We start from the raw sequence: 24,853 nt of genomic DNA, 5'->3' as shown, positions 1-24,853 counted from the left end.
TAAACCAGGCAGGTTTACTCGCACGGATCAGACAGAAGCAACAACGTGATGAGAAGTTAAAAGGAATCATCACAGAAGTTAAAAATCAAGAATCTCCAAACGCAAGTGGCTATCATGTGGCGGCAGATGGTACACTATTACTTAATGGGAGGATATCAGTACCACAGGGAGAAGGGCTACGGGATGAGATTTTGTAGTCGGCGCATCACTCGTTACTCAGTATCAATCCCGGGAGTACGAAAATGTACCGAGATATCCAAAAGTATTATCATTGGCCATGAATGAAGAAATCAGTGGCGCGATTGGTGGCTCAATGTCAAACTTGTCAACAAGTCAAAGTCGAGCATCAGATTCCAGGAGAGTTGTTACAAAGCTTACCAGTACATCAGTGGAAATGGGATTCCATATCCATGAATTTCATCACTAGGTTACCCCCGGCTCGAGGATGTTCAAATAATGCAATATGGGTGATTGTCGACAGACTGACGAAGGTGGTGCACTTGTTACCCATGAACGAAACTGATAAGGTAGAAGTATTGGTAGAGATGTATGTGGACCAAATTGTGAGGTTACATGGTGTGCCAACAGATATAGTCTCTGATCGAGATCCTAGATTCACCTCAAATTTTTGGAAGGCGTTACAAGAAGCAGTGAGAGCTAAGTTACTCATAAGCACCGCGTATCATCCCGAGACGGACGGCCAAACCGAAAAAACCATTCGCACCATAGAAGATATGATGCGAATGTGTATATTGGATTGGGCGGGAAGCTGGGAAAAGCATTTACCATTAATTGAATTCTCCTACAACAACAACAATCATTCTAGCATAAGTATGACACCATATGAGGCGCTTTATGGGAGGCCATGCAAAACACCTTTTTGCTGGACCGAAGTTGGAGAAAGAAGAGAATGTGGACCCGAAATTGTATAAGAGATGATGAAAAAGTTGGAGATCATTCAAACCAATATGAAGAAAGCGCAGTATATGCAAAAGAAGTACGCTGATCAATCAAGGAGAGAAATGGTGTTCAGTATTGGTGATTGGGTTTATCTAAAAGTGTTAGCTCAAAAAGGAAAGGACCGATTCGGGAAGGTCGGGAAACTAGCGGTAAGATTCATTGGGCCTTACCACATTATACAACGAATCGGAGAGGTTGCTTACCGCCTCAACCTACCTGAAGAGATGCAAATACATCCGGTATTTCACGTACCAATGCTGCGGAAACATGTTCATGATCCCAACGCTATTGAGACAGAGAAAATCAAAAACCTGCAAACAAACCTCACTTATCCAGATGGACCAATACGAATAGGTGAATGTCGGATACGAAGATTGAAGAATCAAGAAATTCCTCAAGTCCAAGTTTTCTAGAGTAAGCGGAACCGTGTAGTTGTGACCTGGGAGGATGAATCAAGATTCAAAGCGTTGCATCCAGAGTTCTTCCACGAAGATGTAGTAATGGAAAAAGGGGGATCACCGGATCCTTAGAGAATTTGGGGACAAATTCTAATAAGGGGAGGAAGATGTAATATCCCGTCTTTAAAATACAAAAAAAACCCTAATTTCGGTTTTATGAAATTTCTCGGGGAAGCCGAAGGCTCGGGAAATTTTTATCCTCAAGGTTAAGGTTAGTCTGGAGTCTATTAAAAATATTCAGCTCATCAAATTGAGAACAGAAAAATATTCAGGATTGATCGCGGGACGAAAATTCACCAGAAGGGCCAAAATGGCGCAAATCGACCGAGAAGCTCGAGGTGGCTTGATCTAAGGGATCAGGACGTGATGTCAACCATTTAACCTGTTGAGTGTCAACACAAGAAGGAGGTGTAGACGTGCACGAAGCAGTTCCATGCAGCTCGACACACAGAAGCACCAGGTGTCGCAGTACATGCCATCTGCGCATGCAAACCGACATGCAGAGGCCCGTGTGTCGCGACGCATGAACCCCAGACATGCTGAGAGCTATATGGACGTGGTGGTGTCTCCTGACATGTAAAGGAGGCATGAAACAGGGCATGTGGATGCCCATGTGTCGCCACGCATTCGACCGGAAGCATGCATGACGACACACATGCGATCGGGTGGCTCATTCTTATTGGCTGGCAACTTCTATATATCCCCAGCCCCCCTTCCCCATTTTTACTCATCTCATTCCATAGAAACCAAAGCAAAACGTGGCTAGAGAGAGAGAAAAAAAAAGAAGTGAGGTGCTTTAGAAGTATAGACATTTCCGAAGACCGACAAACTGCCGGAAAGTTCCGAAAGACTGTCCAGAAGTGAAAGAAGGTTCTTTCCGAGTTCTGATCAGTCCAGACCAGTCCATTCAAGACATCGTCGTTAGATTTTGGGATTTAACATCACGGTACCAAGACGAAGATTTGGAGGGGAGAAAAAGGGTTTGGTCAACATCCGGAATCAAAGAGTCGAGCCATATCACTTAATCACTGTGAGTCACAGTTAATTGTTTGTTAGGATAGGTGGACCGGTCTAGGTGTCAGTTTGTGGATCTGAGGCTTGAGACGATGTCTGAGCTAAGTGGATAGCAAGACTAGTCTAAGCACCCGGGTTATTGTGATTGTGTGATTATTATATGTTGTTATGGTATGTACCTCATGTTGGTACTGTTGTGTGAGAACCTCATGGTGGTTCTACTAGTAGTTTGCAGGTCATTGCTTCCTCAAATGGTACCACTAAACAGGTCGTGGTCCGGAAAGTTGTGGGCTCGGTTTAACTTGACTTGATCACCGAGGCCGAGTGTCACACGTGGATGTGACAGCCCCCGGCGAGTCCGATAGAGGACCGGGCCACGGCGATTCCGATTGAGGACCGTGACCGGGCGATTCCCGAGCGCCTACGCCTGTGTGGTGTAATAGTGAAGGGATTGCCGGTGTCCCTTATGTGGAGGAAGAATGATTCTGTTGGACCCTAGGAGTATATATATATGGTTGATTGTTGTGACCCTCATAAAGAGTGTTTTGATTTACTATGGTTTAATGGTTTATTGCCTAAATCGGACATGCTTTATCTTGAATATTGATTGTTGAACTATCCGTCTTGCTTGTGTTTGGGGTTGGGTTTAGGATGACGGTACTTGTATATGTTAGATAGGGAACCCTAGCTCATTGAGTGAAACTAGTTCACTCACTCCTCACATCCTTTTGCAGGTGACCAATAGAAAGGACAATAGTGCTCGCGGAACTGTAGGAGCTGGTGTAGATTGGACATCTTTTGCTAAAGACTTGTTTTCAAGATATATGAATGTATGTTTTACCTTCGCCTGCGTCCATGGACCATATGTATAATATTTTGGGCTTGATGTTTTATATATATGAAATAAAGTATGTTTTATATTCGTGCGTGTTGAATCTGATATTAGGTTAATCTAACTTAACACAACTCTATGATTCGGTACGAGTTGCAAAGCCTTAGGCCGAAGATTAGAGGAAACGAGTTTTGAATGGATATTCTGGGTTACAGAATTATGTTTTGTGACTTGGAAAGTCTATTCTCAACCCGTCGTAACACTTCCGGACTTGGCAGAGGAAGGTCGTTCGGGCATGTTCTTGTTTGATTGTTGCCCGGCTGACTGACCGATGTCTAAAACAGTTCGGGGGTGTTACATTGTGGATCCTGATTTTCAGTCAGAAGAAAATGAAAATGAAAAAACGACAAATGAGGAAGAACTTCCAAATACGATGGGACAAGATCCCAGTTCAAGACAATACATAGAAGGTGTTCGAGTTGAGATTGCAAATAGCATATGGGCTAGGATCCGTTAAATTTTAATAATTTTTTTAATAAATTTTAATCTTATTTAAAATAATAAAAATAAAAAAGTTTCTGTTAGAATAAATAAATAAAATATGTTTGTTGCTAATTTTTTACTGATAAATAAAAAGTAGATAGAAAAAAATAAGTAATACATTTCTGAAATGAATATGAAATATATATTTATAACAGTCACAACTTATAAAACTTTTGATGCCAATCAAGCTTTTAAATTTTTTAAAATAACAGCCACAACTTTTAAAGACAAATTCTCTACAGCCATATTTCTAAAGCCAAAGCCTAAAGCGAAAGTTCTTACCAATTGGACCCCTAAATAGGTTATCTTAGTTATCATGGCAAATGTCCCATTTTATTGCAAAGAACACATAACCAGGTTGATACTAGTATTCTTCAACAAAACAAAAAGAAAACCCACCAATTTTCTTTTGTTTAAAGAAAAGAAAAACATACACCAAAACATTTAGCATTTTTTGTTGTATGTTAAAATATCTTCTACTGGGGGTGAGCGCGGCGAGTAGATTAGTTAATTATTTGAATTGATATTTCTTTTTAATTTCAAAGTGAAATTATATGTTTTGTATTGAACATTATTTATGCTAAATAGTTTAATACAGAATTTCAAAAAAATGAACCTTAAAATCTTTGCAATTAAGTAAATTGCATGATAGATAATTTGTCTTCTGATTTTCATAAAAGTACTATTCGCACTACAAAATCACAAAAGATTAATCGTTAACCAAAAAGAAATATATTTTCATCGGAAAGAAAGAATCGAAATAAAGTATTTATTAAAAACACAATCAAATCAAACGTATGTCAAACTGCAAACAAATGGGACGTAGAACCTGAGGTGCCACTTCTATCCTCGTACTGAAACATGTAAACGCGAAGGTTGTTCTGAACAGAACAGTCTGAATCAGAGGACTGAACATTTCAGCTGCATATTTGGTCAGACACATGAGATTAATGAAGTGGAACCATAGTAAGAAGCTGAGCCCAACGAAGGCCAAGATAAAGGATGTGATAGGCATCTTGACTTTCGAAAGACCAAAGCTGTAGCCCAAAGATGAAACATCCCAATTTGATTAATTAGAATCTGCGGAGATCGAGAGCTACCGAGAGAGGCGATCAGGAAGATGACATCCACAGTTGCATGGCTTTGCTGGAGAAGATGGCGGAAGAGTCTCTGAATGAGGAGATGAATCGAGTCAATTTTTAAATTCCCTTTTTGTCTTCTTGAACCACTTTGGTACGCTCCTTCGTTGATCTATTTCGCTAGAATCACTTGTATCTTCTTCTTCTCCGATCGAGCTTTGCGTATCGCCAGCCTCACCTCCGCTCTGACATGATCCATCGCCAGCGGGTTTAGCTTCTTCGTGTTATCCACTGGCACCACCGTCGATTTCGCCTTTTCGAGCCACCGGCGAACTTCTTCACCGCTTGAACCACCGCACAGCTTCTATGACTGTGTTAACCTCCTTCAGATATTTAAGGTCTTGGCTCTTTGGCGTCGTTTTGTTTTTGGATTTCAATTTTTGAATGGGGTATGGAAACATCGGAGAATTGTTGTGGCGATTGTGATGTAGCAACGTTTAAGACGGCATAGAAGATATACTCATCAACCTTCTGGAAAAGCAAAATAGAAACCTATTTTCAGAGCTTGAGGAAGTAGATCCGGTACTTGCTAGCTATCGTTTGTGAGCTTTCAAATAGGCAAGAAGGTTCGGTGTCCTGTCCGTGCTTAGAAGAGAATGTGAACCTTGAATTGCTACAGGGGATGAATTTCATGATAGAACATAATCTTATTTATAGATAAAGCTTTAGGAATGAGGTTTCTTGAATGCGCGATATTGGGGAAGAGTTGTAAAAACTTAAATGCATCTTTCTCTGCGTTGAATAAATGCAAGCTTCAAGCGTTACGCAGCTGAGAGGAGATGAAACCAGAAGTTGGTGAGAAAGGGAAATAAGACACGTGTCGCTTTGTAATGAATCTAATTAGTGACGTGACGGTCTCAGATGTGTTGAAACCTTTTTTTTATAGAGATAGATAGATAGCCTATAGGATGATGGCCTACCAGGAAGATCAGATAGGGAAGGTGATCGTTAACTACTTCAAGGATCTCTTCAAAGCAATTGAGGGCGACAGAGAAGAGACAGTGATGTACGCTATATTACCAATGGTGAATGATGAGATGAAAACTCATCATGATTCCGACAGCAGCGAAAATCAAAGAAGCGGTTTTCTCAATCCACGCAGACAAAGCGCCCGGGCCGGATGGATTCGCGGCAGGCTTCTTTCACACAAACTGGGGCGCCATTGGTAACGACATTGTGGCAGAGATACAAGATTTCTTTAGCTCGGATAGCTTGCCACCCAAGATTAATGAGACCCATATTCGGCTCATACCAAAAATCCACAGTCCACAGCGAGTCTCGGAATATAGACCCATAGCCCTTTGCAATTTTTATTACAAGATCATCTCTAAGATTTTGACGAAGAGACTCCAACCTCTGCTGGCGGATATAGTTTCAGAGAACCAATCCGCTTTCGTCCAGGGACGAGCGATCTCGGACAATGTCCTAATTACTCATGAGGTGCTCCACTACCTCAAGACGTCAGACGCACAAAAAAGATGTTCCATGGCAGTTAAAACCGATATGAGTAAAGCTTATGACCGTCTTGAATGGGAATTCATACGACTGGTTTTCCAGAGATTGGGCTTCCATCCCAAATGGATCTCGTGGATCATGCAATGTGTATCTACCATTACGTACTCCTTCCTCATTAACGGTTCACCTAGAGGAAGAGTCACACCGAGCTGTGGTATCCGTCAAGGAGATCCACTATCTCCCTACATCTTCATACTTTGTAGCGAGGTTCTCTCGGGTCTATGTAACAAAGCACAAGAGGAAGGATCTCTCAAAGGGATCCGGGTAGCTCGTGGGTCTCCTCGACTAAACCACCTCCTCTTTGCGGATGACACAATGTTCTTCGTACGAGCCCACAAGGAAAGCAGCGCAGCTCTAAACTGTATCCTCAAACAATATGAGATTGCTTCTGGACAATCAATCAACACTGATAAATCGTCTATTACCTTCTCTCATAGGACACCGAGATCTCTGAAACGTGTGGTCCATGATACACTATCGATCCAAAAGGAAGGTGGGACTGGTAAATATTTAGGACTACCGGAGCATTTCGGGAGATCAAAGTGTGACCTTTGAAACTCCATAGTGGATCGGATCCGTCAAAAGGCTAGAGGATGGTCAAATAGGTTCTTATCAACAGCGGGGAAAATGACTATGCTCAAAAGTGTCCTCTCAGTTGTTCCCTCTCACGCCATGTCTTGCTTTCCGCTGCCGTTGTCCCTCTGCCAAAGAATTCAATCCGCACTGGCCCGATTATGGTGGGATGATCGCATGGACAACAAGAAAATGGCATGGATTGCTTGGAAAAAGCTTATCAGGCCGAAGGAGCAAGGTGTCCTCGACTTCAGAGACATTCAAAGCTTCAATGAGGCTTTTTAGCCAAACTAAGTTGGAGGATCATAACCAAACCAGAGACGTTGCTAGCGCTAATCCTAATTGGCAAATACTGCCCCAATGAAGATTTCCTTATGGTCTCAGAAAAAAGTGTCATATCCCATGGATGGAGAGGGATCCTAATAGGAAGAGACATCATCATGAGAAATGCAAGTTGGGAGGTTGGTAATGGCGAGAGCATTAACATCTGGGACAAGTTGTGGCTCAGCGTTACTAATCAGGAGCGACCAATGGGTTCGGCCCCATTAGCTTACCAAAACCTCACTGTTGCTGATCTTCTTCTACCCGAGCGCGGGGAATGGAATGTTGAGCTAATCCGACTAGTGCTCCCGTTTGAGGAACACAAAATCAGGTCTATCAGGCCCAGTGTATCGGGAGCTCCAGACAAATTATCTTGGATAGGGTCAGCTTCCAGGAACTACACAACTAAGTCGGGATATGCAACAACTATATCTCAACGGCGAGACGTGATGGAAATTTCGCAAGAAGATCTAAGTTTTGAATGGAAAAAGGCAATCTGGAACCTCAAGTCATCCCCAAAAACAAATCTCTTCGCATGGAAAGTACTTCACGGAGCAATCCTGGCGAGAGAAGCATTACGAGCCAGATAAATCAACGTCGACGGGAAGTGTAAACGCTGCAACCAACCTGAAACTATAGAACACTTGTTCTTTCATTGCGCTTTTGCAAAACAGATTTGGTCATCGGCCCCTGTTTTTCCAAGCGTTGAGTACAATGATTCTATAGGTTTGAGAAACTTATGGTGTAGCTTGATCTCAAGGAAGAACTTACCACCAACCGGAGTTACGGCAGGACAACTAGCACCCTGGATTCTGTGGAGCATATGGACAGCAAGAAATAATTTGGTCTTCAACGATAGACCCCTCTCAGCACAAGAAACGCTCTCCAAAGCAATTACGCTTGCCAGAGAATGGGGAGCTTGCCAAGCAAAAGCTCCTGCGACAACACATGGGCTTTCACCGCCAACTAGGACACCATCTAATTGTGTTGTAATCAAATCAGATGCTGCCTGGAATGAAAGTTCTAATATTGCAGAGCTACGGTGGATAGTAAAAGCACAGAACAGAGCTTCATCCTTCTCGTGCTTGGCCCATTACGTGCGCACGCCCCTGGCAGCTGAAGCACTTGCGCTTCGGGAAGCAATCTGGAAGTGCAGGGAACTCGGACTGACGCGAATCAAGTGCGAATCTTACTGCGCTGAACTCGTCAAAGCCATCAACGAGAAAATGTCCCTTGCTGGTTTCTGTGGGATCTTGGCGGACATTCAAGATGTAGCTTTATCCTTTGAATGTATTTCCTTTGTTTGGATCTCTAGATCGAAAAATATAGATACAGATTTGTTAGCAAAGCAGGTTCTGTCTACTGAACTAGCTTTAATGGCTGCACCAACCTTTGTTTGAGTTCATTAATATAAGTGTGTTTAAAAAAAAAAGATAGCCTATGGGTTCAAGATTTATTTCACACTACAAATACGAAATATCTAAAAGTAACATAACGACTGTGGATACTTTATTGGCCGTTAGAATTTTTCTTAAAAATGCTAATTATTTTTGGTAAAGACTACAAACCAGAGTGAATATGAGCACTCAAGAAATATAACAAGTTCACCATCTCAGTTCATTTACAAGTTTTTCTAAATAAAAAAAATAGAGTTAAAAGACACCAATCAGTGTCCATCCATCAACAAAACAACAAGTTCGGTTCTCTCTTTCTATATGTGAGTTCTGTTCAATGAATGTACATGGTCACAGTGAGCTGGACTGGAGATAGTATCTTCGGCTCATCTCTACGATATGTATCGTCGATCGGTGGTTCACTCTCATACCATCAATACTATCGAAGATATCTTTTGTCGGGTGTTTTGGGTTTGCTCATGTTTGGATTATTTGTGCGGATCAGTTTTGGGCAGGTTGTCGAAGCTGCAGAAGCTATTGTTTTTTGAAAATACCTTTTTTTCGGTAGTTTGTGGTTTTCGGCTCGCGTCCTCGACTGTGTCGGGGTTTTTTTTGTCCGAATACATCTCGTTGTCTAGCTGGCTTTAAGCTTAGCTCCGCTATCTTTTCCTGATTTTGCTCATAACTGTATCAGGATTTGTTTCTTAGTTTACTTTCCACATTCAGGTACAATTCTCTATGTAATATCTGTCACAATTGAAAATTTGATATAAACTTTACATTTTATCCGGAAAAAACATACAACTGTCTAACACATATATATCCAAAGACTACAAACTTATTATTTTGAAATTGTTTTGTGCATATTTTTCTACGCATCAGACGGAATAGTTTTTAAAGAAAATAGCCATAACTTATATGCGTACCGTTAGATTAATCTCATCCATCAGTGAAATCTTTTTAATTCAATATCAGACTTTTGATACCTCTGCACAATCTTGTACTTCCATATGTTTGTTTACTTTTTAAATGGCTTTTTTCCTTTAAATAGATCTAAACTTTAAAAAACTTGATAAAAAGCAAGATATTCAAAAACACATAGTTTAACTTGAGAAAAAAAATATAAGTTGGTAAAAACACAGTTTATCAATACACACAAGCAGGGCCGGTACTTAATAGAAACTGATCAAGCATTAGCTCGCGGGCCGTATGGTTAAAATAATATAGGAGCAAATTTTGTTGAAGATCAGTTAGTTCAGATGGTAAAACTTAGTTAGTTAAGTGTGTAGGGTTCTGAGTTTGAGTCAAGTTTAGTATCGTAGCGCTATTTTTTAAAAATAAATTGTTTACAGGGTTAAAAGTATTTTATTTTCTTCTAGCCTTGCATATGTGAGGCCCGGCTCTGCACACAAGAATAGCAAAGTTTGGTATATGTCCTCGTGTTTCAAAAAAAAAAAAAAAGTGTTTCAAAAAAAAAAAAGGTATATGTCCTCAAGCCATTTGCAAGAGGTTTTTAGACAATCTTACGTCAAAACCATGCCTACTAAAAGTATCCAATACTAACATATCTGTTAACTCCACATCAATCTCCATCTATAAATATAACACACACGTATCTAATACATACCAAGAAATATAAAGTTTAGCTTTTTCTTCACTATTTTGTCATTGATCTAAGAGCACACTTTAGAGATCAGACTGCTCTAAATTATGTGGTTTACTCTGCATGTGTGCCTTCTTCCGAAAATTAGAACTCTTTATATTTTAATATCTTCATCACTTTTTCGGCTAAATCATTAATAGTTGATAAAAAATTATTGAAATACAAAAATATTTTTTTTTAAATAATATTTTTCTTCTAAAAACATACAGCACATATTTATGAAACTGAGGGACCATGTCACACAACACTTTTTGTTTCAAGAGCCTAATGATGTTAACAATGAATACAACCGTTATAAAGATGTATATGGATTTTGGTCTAGACATCAGTGACATCACTGTTTTTAGCATATGCTAATACAAGTAAATCAGACTTCAATTTGAAAAACTCTTTTTCTTTTGAAATTTAAAATATGCATAAAATAGTAGTCTAGATTTTATTAAGAAAAATCTTTGAACATGTTAAATATTTATTTAAACATGACCTACAAATAGTTTAAAGATATTTCCGTCCAAAATGGCTCAGTTAGGCAAATGGAAAAAAATCTCAATAACACAAGTTCACAAACATTTGGATATTTTGCTTATACGTCATTAATATATATATTTTTGGATTATACATGGATATCATGACCTCCACCATAAGGTGGGTCCAGACTAACCACGTGTTTTGTAGCCTACGTTATTGCCCCACGTGTCGCTTCCATGTCTGACGATGCCGAAATATTGATTCTCCAGTGGCTAACGGGAATCGAAGCTGGAACCGTATCAGGCCCGAAGGTCCCTCAAGTACAACTAGCCCAATTCGCGTTGGTTTATATGTTCATTAATAGAACTATACTTTTCTATATATCTCGTACAAACACTCCCAGCAAGAAGAATCTTTCACTAGCTAGCCTCTTGGCGACGAAGAACAAAGCTACAGTATGTCAATGGTTAGGTTCCAAGTTGGTACTCCTCAGATATAATGTTGGTTCGTTCTGATATCATAAATTTCACCCACCCACAATGTTGGTTAATATTTAATAGTTTCAGCTAAAATTTTCCATGAAATCAAGGCTGTCCCCACTTCTATCAATTTTTGTGGTTGATTTATGGAAGTAATATGTTTATGTACGTGGTAGTTGTGAAAACAAGACTTGAAATATTTATGTACGTAGTAATTGTAGAAACCATGCTTAAATATATAGGTACGTGGTAGTTCTAGAATCACTATGTTAGTTCCTTTCTCACACAAGCTAAGAGCAACCTTAACGAATAGATCCGCAGAATGAGGTTCTAACAAAATGCTAGGTTTGTTTGTTAATTATTTACAGCAACGGTTAAAACATATATACCGTTTTGATGGCTATCATACCGTTTTGATGGCTATCAATTCTGTGGACTGAACTGGATTGAACTAGTAGGAAACTTACCGCCAATAAATGACATACTTTTAGACCTAACATAGAAATCAAACTTAGTTATGCCAATAAATGACAGCTAAGAATGAACTGCGAGAGATTTTTTTTATAACGTAATTGATAGACCACGAGATCCACTCAGAAATTATAATTAGGCTATAAAAGTGGTTCGTATTGATACTTAAACTTGATACAATGATAATGAATAGAGAGCATGCAAATACAAGTGAATTTAAGTGCAAAAAATATAGTTTTGATGTATGAAGTCTTGATCCCTCTCCATTTCTTCTTTCTCCTCCTTTTATAGATGTTTGGAGGGAGATTATAACAGCGACGTGATCTCCGGCATAATCCAGCATCATTAATGCCTACTTTAATGCCACAATTTTTTTATGTTTTGGGTTGACGGGATCAAGTCAACATTAACTCTTTTTGAACTCGGAGTATTTTCTTGGGTTTATTATCTATTTAATGAGTCTTTGGATCATTAAACTGTGTCTTTAAACCGGTTTTAAAGTGAAAGTGAAATCTATCTCCAACAAAAATCTTTCTAACGGTAGCGAAACCGCATTAAGAGAGGGGCATAAGCTCTATGTGCCTTTTCAAAATTCCATGTAAAATATTGATTAATTTCAAGTAAGCCATTCTGTTTTTAACAATGCTACTATTTAATTATGCATCCTATAAAACTTTTCTCTACTTCTGCCCATGCCCTATACCAAAATCTAGACAAATTATAAGAGAGAAAAAATCCGAGTAAAACTTTATAAAACGTGTGAAACGGTGATAGATGTTTGATTTTTGAGAGAATTTGTTTGTTTGTCTAGAATGACAAACCAAATCTTAAACAACACGAAATCACTCGTCCGCTATCAATTGGCTACAAAATAATGAAAGCAAGCTATGTTCTTGCATGTTGAGCATAAAACCACTAAGAAACAATTTAATCGGAATCATTTTTTTGAAAAAGTTATTATTTAACTTGAAGGTTGACTACTGTATATGAATACAAACTTGATGGTACCACCTAGGAGGAAAAAATACAATATGTATAGTACACTCAATTTAGATGACTTATAAAGCTAAAACATGTGCAGCAGAAATACGTCTGAGTCTAATCAGTGTTTTGAACCCGACCAAGATCCGCGGTTGAACCAGTAAACCCGGTGATCCAGAAAAAATCCAGAAATCCAATATTTAGAAAACCGTAGAAACCTGCAAAAGTCCAGTAAAAATCAGAACCCAATACCGGTTGAATCACCGGTTGAACCAATAAAAAACTTTTACTTCTTTTTTTAGTTTTTAATTATGTTTTTATATTATGTTTTATATTCTAAATTTTCAATTAATAAGTTAGGTGCTGACAAAAAAAAAAGTTAGATTTTCTCTTTTCAGTTTTATATTTGTGATTTTTAGATTTTGATGAATATTTCACTATGCCACCTGAAGAAACTAAAGTGAGCGATGGTAGAGAGAACCAAAATTAGTTGATGTGATTTGATGTTAGTTTATTTCTGTTATTGATAATTTATTACAATAACTTTTTACTTTAGTTTATTTTGTATTTGAAGTTAAATTTATTATTCACATTAGACATTTAAATATTTATAAATTTTATGTCTTGATTTTTTTTAGATTTCATAACTCTTACTTTGTTAGAGAATATTATAAATATTCTAAACTATATTTTGATATTTTGTATGTCAAATGAAAATAAAAATATAAAAACTATAGTTAAGTATTTTCTAAACTCTTTTAAACATAAATATATACATATCCAAACTATTATTTTATGTTTCAAAAAACATTTAGAAAATATTAAACTTTAGTTTTCATATTTTTATTTACATAGCTGATATATTATTATATAATAAAATTAATTCATTTATTAACACGCAGTTCACCCGCAGTCGATCCAGTGACCCAACAATCCGGTAAGTCGTCCGGTTCGGTGTTCAGGTCGGGTTTAAAAACATTGCGTCTAACAATAGAGGAAGAAGAGATCCAACGCTTGTTTTGCCGATAGTTTAATTTATATCATTAAGCAGATACATATTAGAAATATAGTCAGACAGAAAATCCTTGCATAGTACGAACTAAATCTTGGGAATCACCTTTAAATAACAATACATTTGCATTGCCCAAATTAATGTTTTCCTTTCCGCCTCTACGCTCGATGAAGCATGTTCCAAAACTGCCGCATCCCAATTTTTATGCATTCCCCATATGATCTCAAATAATCCCACCCAGCTGTTTACTTTATTCGTATGAAGGTTGAAGGCAGCATCATAATCGATTCGGAATCATATCAACAAATGCCTTCTTCTTTCTTTTGCTGGACCAACATTTTAATCCGTTTAATATTTCTTATCGTTTTTATATCCAGTTAGATATAAAGAGTGATTTTGAACTATTTCCAGAAGTTGTTGAAATCTTAGAAGATATTTATTGGTTCCAAATTAATGTTTTCCTTTCCGCCTCTACGCTCGATGAAGCATGTTCCAAAACTGCCGCATCCCAATTTTTATGCATTCCCCATATGATCTCAAATAATCCCACCCAGCTGTTTACTTTATTCGTATGAAGGTTGAAGGCAGCATCATAATCGATTCGGAATCATATCAACAAATGCCTTCTTCTTTCTTTTGCTGGACCAACATTTTAATCCGTTTAATATTTCTTATCGTTTTTATATCCAGTTAGATATAAAGAGTGATTTTGAACTATTTCCAGAAGTTGTTGAAATCTTAGTAATAATAATAAGAATAATAATAATAATAATAATAATAATAATAATATTAAATATTATTTAAAAAATGAGAAACTATTAGTTATATTGATATGATTAACTATTCATTTATATAATTTATAAAAACCTTTACTAATTATTTCCAGCATAATTAAATCTGATTATAGATCTTATTTTTCCATTAATTAAAGAAAATTCAGAGAATATTTTTTTTGAACATATATAGAGCATTGATAATAAATTTATGAGTTTTTCATAAATAAAAAATAGAAGAAGAAAAAAGGAAAAGGTAGTCAAGTAATTTGGTACAAATATTTTACAAATTTTGAAAGCTGCCTGAACATTTTCACTCGGGATGGACGTTCGGGTACCCATTCGGGTTCGGTTCGGATCTAATCGGGTTTCGAGTTTTCGGGTTTAAAGATTTCAGTCTCATTCGGGTATTTCTAAATTTCGGTTCCGATTCGGATAACCCATTTAAATTATTTTTAATATTCATTATATGCTTAAAATTTCTCAAAATCTATAAATCAAAATAATGTATTACATATAAATTTGTATAATATATGTTAAAATACCTAAAATTAACATATAAATTGGTTTGATTTAAATATTTGGATAGAAAATCAATAGATATTTCAAGTATTTTGGTGTTTTGAATATATTTTATCTATTTTAGACATTACTTTTGACTATTTATGTATATTCCAAGTATTTTAGACAACTTTAAAGTATCTTATATATTTTGGATGTTTTTAATATATATTAAATCTAAAAATAAGTAATATATTTAGGTATATAAATCTATTTCGGCTACATTCGGATACCCGAGATACTTCGGTTCGGGTCGGATTTGGTTTCGGTTCTCTAGATACCAAAATTTGAACCCGTTCAGATATTTAATCAATTTCGGTTCAGGTTTGGTACTACTTTTTCGGATTGGGTTCGGTTCGATTCTTCGGATCCGGGTTTTTTGCCCAGCCTTAATTTTCACTTTCTCAATGCTTTTTAAATATGAAACTATCTAGTTAAGAACCTAGTAGATTTCTAACTGTTAATGATGATCTTAATTGAATGTCCTTTGAAAATAAAACAAAAACCGAAATAAGAAAATGATATGAAATGAAAATAATTGACGTGGGCTTACCACAGTCTGAAAAAAAAAAAAAAAAAAAAAAAAACTCAAGGCGAGAATCACGAGTGTGCACTGTGCATATAAGCCGTAAGTCAATTGCTAGTTTGCCACCCTCTACAAAAAGACCTTCACTAGACTTAAGCAGAGCAAAATCTCATGGACTCGTCTCAAAACGATGGCGCATACCAACCACTTCTCCAGCCTCAGCTTTCTCCGGCGACGGAGTCGAACAACAGCGAGTTAGAGAGAGTCCTATCCGACGTTGAAACTCCCCTGTTTGCCCGTCTGCGTAAAGCCACGATGATTGAATCCAAACTTCTCTTCAAGCTTGCTGCGCCTGCTGTCATCGTCTACATGATAAACTATCTCATGTCCATGTCAACTCAAATCTTCTCCGGCCACCTAGGAAACCTAGAACTCGCCGCCGCTTCTCTCGGGAACACCGGGATACAAGTCTTCGCCTACGGTCTCATGGTAACTAAATCATCTGTTGATCTTTTAATGTGGTTATGGATTGGAATTTTTTTTAACACTGATTATATATTACAAATTACGAGAATTGTTACAAGAATATTATACAACATACTTTAAACTGTTTTGTAATAACTTTGGAGCCTAAAAATATGTAGCTAGGAATGGGGAGTGCGGTGGAAACGCTTTGTGGACAAGCGTTTGGAGGTAGGAAGTACGATATGCTCGGCATTTATCTCCAGAGATCCGCCGTATTACTCACTCTCACCGGCGTCTTCCTCACCTTTATCTACGTCTTCTCCAAACCTTTTCTACTTTTCCTCGGGGAATCGCCGGAGATAGCTTCCGCCGCGTCTCTCTTCGTCTACGGTCTCATCCCTCAAATCTTTGCCTACGCAATGAACTTCCCGATCCAGAAGTTCCTACAGGCTCAAAGCATTGTTGCTCCAAGTGCTTACATTGCAACAGCCACTCTCTTCGTTCATCTTCTCCTTAGCTGGCTCGCTGTTTACAAGCTTGGGATGGGGATTCTTGGAGCGTCGCTCGTGCTCAGCCTCTCGTGGTGGGTTATAGTGGTGGCTCAGTTTGTTTATATCGTGACGAGTGATCGGTGTCGTGAGACGTGGAGAGGGTTCAGTGTGCAAGCGTTCTCGGGGCTACCGAGTTTCTTCAAACTCTCAGCCGCCTCTGCCGTGATGCTTTGCCTTGAGACTTGGTATTTTCAGATCTTGGTTCTTCTTGCCGGACTTCTCGAGAACCCGGAACTTGCTCTTGATTCTCTCTCCATTTGGTAAGTCTTTCATCAAAAATATTTGCTTTCAAAATAAATATTTGATTCGTTGATTTCGTTTGCTAAATTAATTCACCCATTCGTTGGTTATAAATAGGAAAATAACTTCTTTTTCGTAGGAAAATAATCTTTTTGCCATAAGTAAAGAGGGGAAATAATCTGTAGATAAAGAAAGAAATAATTTCTTCATAACTAGATGAATATTTCAACTATTTGAAAAGTCACCATTTTTTGGTGTGGATTAATATACATTCAATTAAATATCAATATTTTTATTTTCACAATTTTGAGAAATCGAGAAAAGTTATTGTGAGTATTTTTTATTGTTTTGTTAATTAAATATTAACAATTTTGCTTTTGTTAATATCCAGCTAAAAAATTAAAAATATATTCTTTATTTTGTCCAAATAGACTATATATTCTTTCTTTTTCCAAAAAGACAAGCATATATACGTTTCTTTATTTTATTGTTTAGTATAGCTAGTATATTTAGTCGTGTTTCAAAAGAAAAAAAACTAGTATATTTAGTCTCCTCAGCCAAACAATATTCTTTTATCTTGAAATTCGACGTTCGTACGTATGGTTTTAGACTTTTTGGATGAATGATTTTAGAAATGATTTCTCAACAGTTTTAGTACAAAGCACGGCTTGGTTTGGAGGAGCCGAATCCGGATCCGATCCGAAAATCCGAATATCCGGAGGGGCCGAATCCGGACCCAGATAATAAAATGTTGGATCCGTCAAAGCCGGATCCGGATCCGGATATCTTGATTTTTTAGTCCGGATATCCGGTTCCGTAAGTCTTATTAATAACTATTTCAAAAATAGTAATATCTATATATAAAAACTAACTTTATTTAATATATTTTCATTTTTATAATAGTATATGTAAATTTTATGTAAATTTTGTAATATTATACATAGAAATAATTAAAAACATTATATATTTTTTATTTTTAAATTATTTTTAATATTTTATATATATTATTATTATTATTATTTTATTTATTTTAAGGATCCAAATCCGGATCCGGATATCCGCCGGATATTACAATTTTTAGAAAGATATCCGACACCCGGATATCCGAGAACCCCGGATCCGGATAAGGATGATAAAATTATAGATCCGCCGGATAAGGATCCGGATCCGGATAAGGATCCGGATCCGGATAATACCCTAAAATTGCCCGGATATCTGATACGTTCCAGGCCTACGACTTACCATATCATATATTCATTTGTTTTATTGTCTCAGCATGACGATTTCAGGATGGGTGTTTATGATATCTGTTGGATTCAATGCAGCGATAAGGTCTGCTCTTTGTCCCAACTTCCTTTCTTTAATTTTAATTATATAAAATTAAGTGTTACCAGTTTATCGTCTCCAAAAATATATATGGATTCTTACATTTTACGCACACTCAAATATGCTAATCATAATGAACTCTGAATCCCTTATATGTTAATCGAGAGAAGCATTACAACACTTTTTTGTAGTCACGTGTCATCAATACAATGATTCTTAGAATCTTTAGAGAAATATGTTGATCTATCTATATATATTATAATCTTTTTATTAAACTAACCATAAATTCATTATTAATGTTATTTATTATTTCTTTAAATAAACATTACAGAATTATCTAATACGGCTAACAAATATATGACAATTAATGATTTTAAATAATAAAGATTGAAAAAAAATTAGTGTGTCTTTTATCATATTTTTTTTTTAATTTTAAACTATTAAAATAAATTAAACAACCACATTAACCATATAATAAAAATTTAGATTTTTTGGTATATATTATATTTTGAATTTTAAAAAAACGACTATAAATTACTAAAACTGTTAAAAGTCTCACATTCAAATTTTGTGATCCATAGTTTAAAATTTTGGTAATGACAAAATACAAATGATTACAAAATCATATAAGTAGAAGGTCTCATTTAATTATTATTAATATTTAATATATATATCATTTTAAATTAAACTATATATCATATAAAATACATAAATATTTTAATTTCGAAATTTACTTTGAATAATATTTTTGATAAAAGGTTTGAACAAACATTGACAACATAATTTTTTTTAAATTAAAAATTACTAAAAGATTAATCCCACAATAAAAATTCTGTTATCAGTAGTTTAAAGTTTTTGGTATAAAAATGCAAATAATTATAAAAAAAACATATAAATAGAAAGCATCATTTAATAGACATTAATATCAAAAATATACTATATATATGTTAATATCATTTAAATTTAATTATATATCCTATCAAATAGAAAAATATTTTTTGGATTAATAAATTTTTTTATATGTTTGCACCAATTTAATTATTAGTACAGATTTTTTAATTATGCAATATATATTTATTATTTCATAATACGTAAAGCACACATAACACATAAAATAATTTATATAATTTCATTCACACATAATACATAAAATAATTTATATAATTTTACTTGCGCGGCCCTTAACCTAGTTTTTATTATTAGGGGAAATTCAATAAAAATATCTCAACTGACTTTGTTAAGTTCGTTAACTTCAAAACTTTCTTGCTATCTTCTTTAATACCAAAACAAATTCTTTTGTTCATTTAAATACACTTACTTTTAAAATAATAATTATTTTAACATCTAAACTATGATCATTTTAATCAAAAATATTAATAAGTTTCAAACAAAATTAAAAAAAAAATCTCTAAAATTAAAAACAAAAATCTTCTAAATAAATGAAAAATTTATTTTCAGTTTAAAGAATAAAATTATTTAAATTTTGGATAATATTTTAAAATTTATAAAAAATTAATTTTGTATAAAATAAATAAATTATTTTCAAACTTCATAGAACAAACTAAATCAAATCTATTAATTTAGGGTTCTATTTTTTATCTACCATACAAAAGTCTATGTTAGACCATTAGTTAGAAACTAAACTAATTATCCTAAATTTATGCATATATGATATTTTCTAACAGAAACGTTATATACATATAAACAATAACATTCTTAAAAAAAGTCAAATACATTTCCATTATGCAATTATTTTGTTTATCATATTTAGTCTAGACCAAACTTTATATATATTTCAGTAACTAATTTCGAAATTCAATAGTATATCCCAATTATTTTTGAAATTATCATAAAATTATATACATAAAATTGATATTAAATATATATCTTTATAACTTATTTTATATTTTAAATGTTATTTTAAAAACAAACATATATCCACACGTATGTGCGGGTTCAAATCTAATTTGGAATTAAAATTAAAACTAATAGTATAAAAAAGTTTAGTTACTTTTATTCTTAAAACTTACTATAAAATTTGATTTTTTTAAAGATTTCTTTTTAAATTTTAGAGAATTTTAAAAAAATTAAACTTATTATAAAATGAGCATACTTTGGGTATTAAAATGAGTTTTGTTTTAGAAGTAAGTGTACTAAAATAAGAAAAGTATTAAACCGCATCACAAAAAAAAATTTAAAAATTAGTTTGTGTATTTTTATGAAATTTTCCCTTATTATTAATTTTATTTACTTTTGACGAAGTGTATGTTATGATGTTGATCTAGTGTAAGAGTGAGTAATGAACTTGGAGCTGGAAACCCTAAATCAGCAGCGTTTTCTGTAATCATCGTCAACATATATTCATTAATCACATGTGTGATCTTGGCCATCATTATTATTGTGTGCCGTGACTATTTGAGCTATGCATTCACTGAAGGTGAAAAAGTATCAGCTGCGGTTTCTGATCTATGTCCGCTTTTGGCCGTAACGCTTATTCTCAATGGAATCCAACCTGTCCTTTCTGGTAATACATACTTATGTTGCATACACCACAAACAAAAATATATAAAGAACTCTTTTTCTTACAACTGAGAAATTTTAATCTAAGGTGTGGCGGTTGGATGCGGTTGGCAAACGTTTGTGGCAAAAGTTAACGTTGGATGTTACTACATTATTGGAATTCCTCTTGGGGCTCTCTTTGGGTTTTACTTCAAGTACGATGCCAAGGTAAAATACTTCTTTAATGATTCTTGTATTAGTTTTTTTTTTTTTTTTTTTTTTTTTTTTGAAAAGGCTTTCATTAGTATTAAAATGCAAAGAAAATAAAATACATAGCCAAGATGACTTAGTTCTTGGGCAATGCCCAGATAGAAGCATTAAACCCATTTGATAAACCCATTCTTGTATTAGTTTTGAGAGTAACTAAAGGCTAATGATAGCATTTAAAATTATTGATGTTTCAGGGTATATGGACAGGAATGATTTGTGGTACGCTTATACAGACGGTTATTTTGGCATGGGTCACGTTCAGAACAGACTGGACAAAAGAAGTAAGCACTCTTACCTATCTAACGACCTGACTGGTTTCCCCGCTACTATCCGCAAGCGCAGCTTTTGCGGTTGGTAGTGGTTGACAGCATTTCGAAAAAATCATACAAACCGCTACAAATCGCTTCAAACCGTTCCGAACCTCTTAAAATCAAAAGTTGGTTCCAGCTAGCGTTTGCGGTTGCGGACGGTTGCGGGAGGACAATTTTATTTTCGTTATTTCAAAAATCATATAAATACAAAAATAAAAATATTCAATAAAAAAATTAAATTGGAATTATAAAAATACTAAAATATATCTATTATATTTTAATTAATATTATAAAATTTTAAAATAAAAATATTTTCTATAATTTTTTAAAATTTAAAACTATAACTTTCTAAATATGATTTTCATATTTATTATAATATTATGATTTTTGATATTTTTATAATTATATAAAATGTAAATATTGTTAATTTATTATTTAACCGCTGTTGTATTTGGTAGTTAACCAGTCATAAGTATCCCGCAAACGTACCAATTTCTAACCGCATAACTAGTCATACAAATCTCTTAAAACCGCTAGAAACCGCAACCACCCGCATCCGCAAACTCCCGCAACTGCAACCGCTGCGTTTGAAACAGTCAGGCCCTTAAGCCACCGCGTTTGCGTTTGAATCTTGTTACACTTCAAGACTAGTAAAATATCATGCTTGTTTCAGGTGGAAGAAGCTTCCAGAAGATTGGACATATGGAGCAACAAGAAAGCAGAAGTAATTTCGAAATGATGTTAAGCTTGGAATTAATAACCTGAAATATTATTTTTTGCCCAAACATTATACTTTGATGCATAATTAAGTAAACTTATTATATCAGCATAGATATTAAACATAAGGGAAAGGAAATTAAATGTTGTTTTATTCAATCTGACGAACAGTTGAATCCAAAAAAAAATGGGGGTGAAAAAAATGGCTTGTATTAGAATATTACTAGCGGAGAGTTTTCAGCATGATGTTTTCAATTTAATGCAAATATAAATATATAAAATATTGGTATATATCTTATATTTTAAAACAGAAGTCACAACTTTGATTCATGTGTGATTTTTTTTTAAAATAGAACTAATAGACATATTCTTAGAAAGTAATATCACATTTAATCTTTAATCTTATCATTTAAATTTTGGACATACCAGACATTTTTATTAGGCTATCAATAATTGGATTTAAACATAGATGATCCATTGGATTTATGGATAGTATAAATTAAATAGATATAATTTAATGTTGTAATACTATACATACATATGTTAATTATTTAAATATTTGTCGATGTTAACTTTTTTAATTATAAAGATTCTTTTTTAAATAACAAAAATCATATTATCTAACAATGATTAATATTTACTACTTTAAACCAATGAAAACAAATTTAAAACTATACAGTTTATTTTAAAAATTAAACAAAAACTAAATAGTTTATTTTAAAAATTAAAAAAAAAAAACTAAATGTTTAATTATTTACTCGATAATATAAATCTATGAAGCGAAAAGTTTAATTTTTTTCAAACTTTCTAAATTTGTGAAATGTTACGATATCTTTGAATATGACAATAAAACAATATTTTACTAATCTTTATATATATAGTTACGATTTTAATAATGAAATAATAATCCAAAAATATATATATAGAAAAAGATACAAATACATGTGAAAGTTTGAATTTATCTATTCAATGAAAAAAATATACCGTAAACTTATTATGTTTAAAAAATTGATATAAACATATATATTATAATATATACCAATTTAGAAATGAAAAAAAAATGTTTATATAAAAATAATTGAAAACAAAAACCTGCGCGGTTGCGCGGATCGAGATCTCGTATATATTATTAAAAGAAAATCATTCTTAAAATTTACTATAAAAAGTTGTTGGAGCCATGTATAAGGATTTATTATTTTTTGTTCCTACCTAGTCTAACCCTACAAAATTTAAATATTTAAAGGGGTCCTATTATTATTCCTCATTTCATTTGATACACTTTCTTCTATATTATTTTATCATCCAATTCATTGTGGTTGTTATGCTTATATACCATATCTTATACTTAATATGGACCTACAATACTTAAACATCAATTACAAAAATGATTTAGCATATATCATAAAACATTTATACCATGTCATCTTACATTATATAATTCCAAATATTTACAAAAACAAATTTATAAAAACACTTTAGTAAACCATCTGTCAAAACAAAATTGAGAAATTGCCACAAATACCACATTCATAGTACCACTTTTCATGTTTACACTAATCACTTTTACCTTCACTTTTAATGAAGGATAAAATACACTTATACCCCTAGGGTTAACTAATCTAGACTTAGGGTTTAGAGTTGAGTGGTGGGATAAGGTTTTTGAAATGTGAAATTTATATTTCTAATAAATATATTAATAAATATTTAAAAATATATTTTTTTTTTTAAAATAGTTTCAAATATAAGAGTCTTTTACCACTTAATGAAAAAAATATTTTTGAAAATGTCTATTTAGTGGTAGTAAAGATGAAAAGTGGTACCATGAAAGTGGTAAACATAAAATTTTCCCATCAAAATTCTATATGTTACCTTAAATATACTTTTATAAAAATTATTTATAATACATTTTGTTATCTAAGATAAGCTTAAAATTATGAAAAACCTACATTTGTTTCAAAAAAAAAAATGAAAAAAGCCGCTACAAATCTAGATTATTAAATTGCCAAAAAAATATTCCAAGTAAATCTTAAGTTTCACCAACTTAACAAATGTAACTCTTATAAAATACACACAAAATTTAATAAGAGAGAGTAGGTTTGGTCATTTGAGTATTCGGATCAGGTACAAATCGATTTCTTTTAGATCCGAGTTCTTCGGGTACTAGACATTTAGACCCAACTAGGTATTTGGAAAAATTTCAATTCAGGTCGTTTCCTTTTGGATACAGGTTGGTTCAAGTCCATAATTAAATTACCTGTAAAATACATGTAATTTGGGTACGCAGTGGATCCGGGTCGGTTTGGGTATTTAGGATAAAAAAGACTCAAAGTACCCCAAAATCCAAAAAGCCAAAACACGAAAACAAATATCCAAAAATATTCATGTACCCAAAAAGACCAAAAATTTTACCCGGAACCGTACCTAAGGAACCAAAAATATCCAAAGTTTTATATGAATACCCTAAATATTATTTTTAAATTTTGAAATTTAACCAAAACTATAACCGAAAAGGCAAACCCGCAACTTTAAAAAATATTTGTAATACTGAAACATATATGAAATACCCAAATATACATAATATACACAAAAGATTTTGGGTACCCACACTCAAACAGAGACCAGCAGGTCCAAAAAAAATCACTAGGTATTTTTGTGTCGGTTTCAATTTGGTTCTTCGGGTTCGGGTCAAAATGCACGTGCCGAAAAGAGAGTTAATAAAACTGTGAATAAAAAATATTGAATAAACTAAGTCAGAAAATATATAGTTTTAAACAAATTTCCTTATTCGATG

The 24,853-nt window shown here is 34.0% G+C and overlaps 1 protein-coding gene across 1 annotated transcript; it reads left to right on the top strand.

The window, feature by feature from the left end:
• The first annotated feature begins 15,797 nt into the window (after positions 1–15,797).
• Positions 15,798–22,241, top strand: LOC106295628 (protein TRANSPARENT TESTA 12-like). Its single transcript, XM_013731583.1, has 7 exons — positions 15,798–16,172; positions 16,328–16,959; positions 18,215–18,271; positions 20,551–20,789; positions 20,874–20,992; positions 21,229–21,315; positions 22,019–22,241. Exons 1-7 carry the CDS (start codon positions 15,855–15,857, stop codon positions 22,082–22,084), a joined length of 1,518 nt encoding a protein of 505 aa, XP_013587037.1. The 5' UTR covers positions 15,798–15,854; the 3' UTR covers positions 22,085–22,241.
• The last annotated feature ends 2,612 nt before the right edge of the window (positions 22,242–24,853 follow it).

The sequence above is a fragment of the Brassica oleracea genome, chromosome C5 (assembly GCF_000695525.1).
Source record: "Brassica oleracea var. oleracea cultivar TO1000 chromosome C5, BOL, whole genome shotgun sequence".
In the NCBI taxonomy this organism is placed as follows: Eukaryota; Viridiplantae; Streptophyta; class Magnoliopsida; order Brassicales; family Brassicaceae; genus Brassica; species Brassica oleracea.
This window is presented reverse-complemented; position numbering and strand designations above follow the sequence as displayed.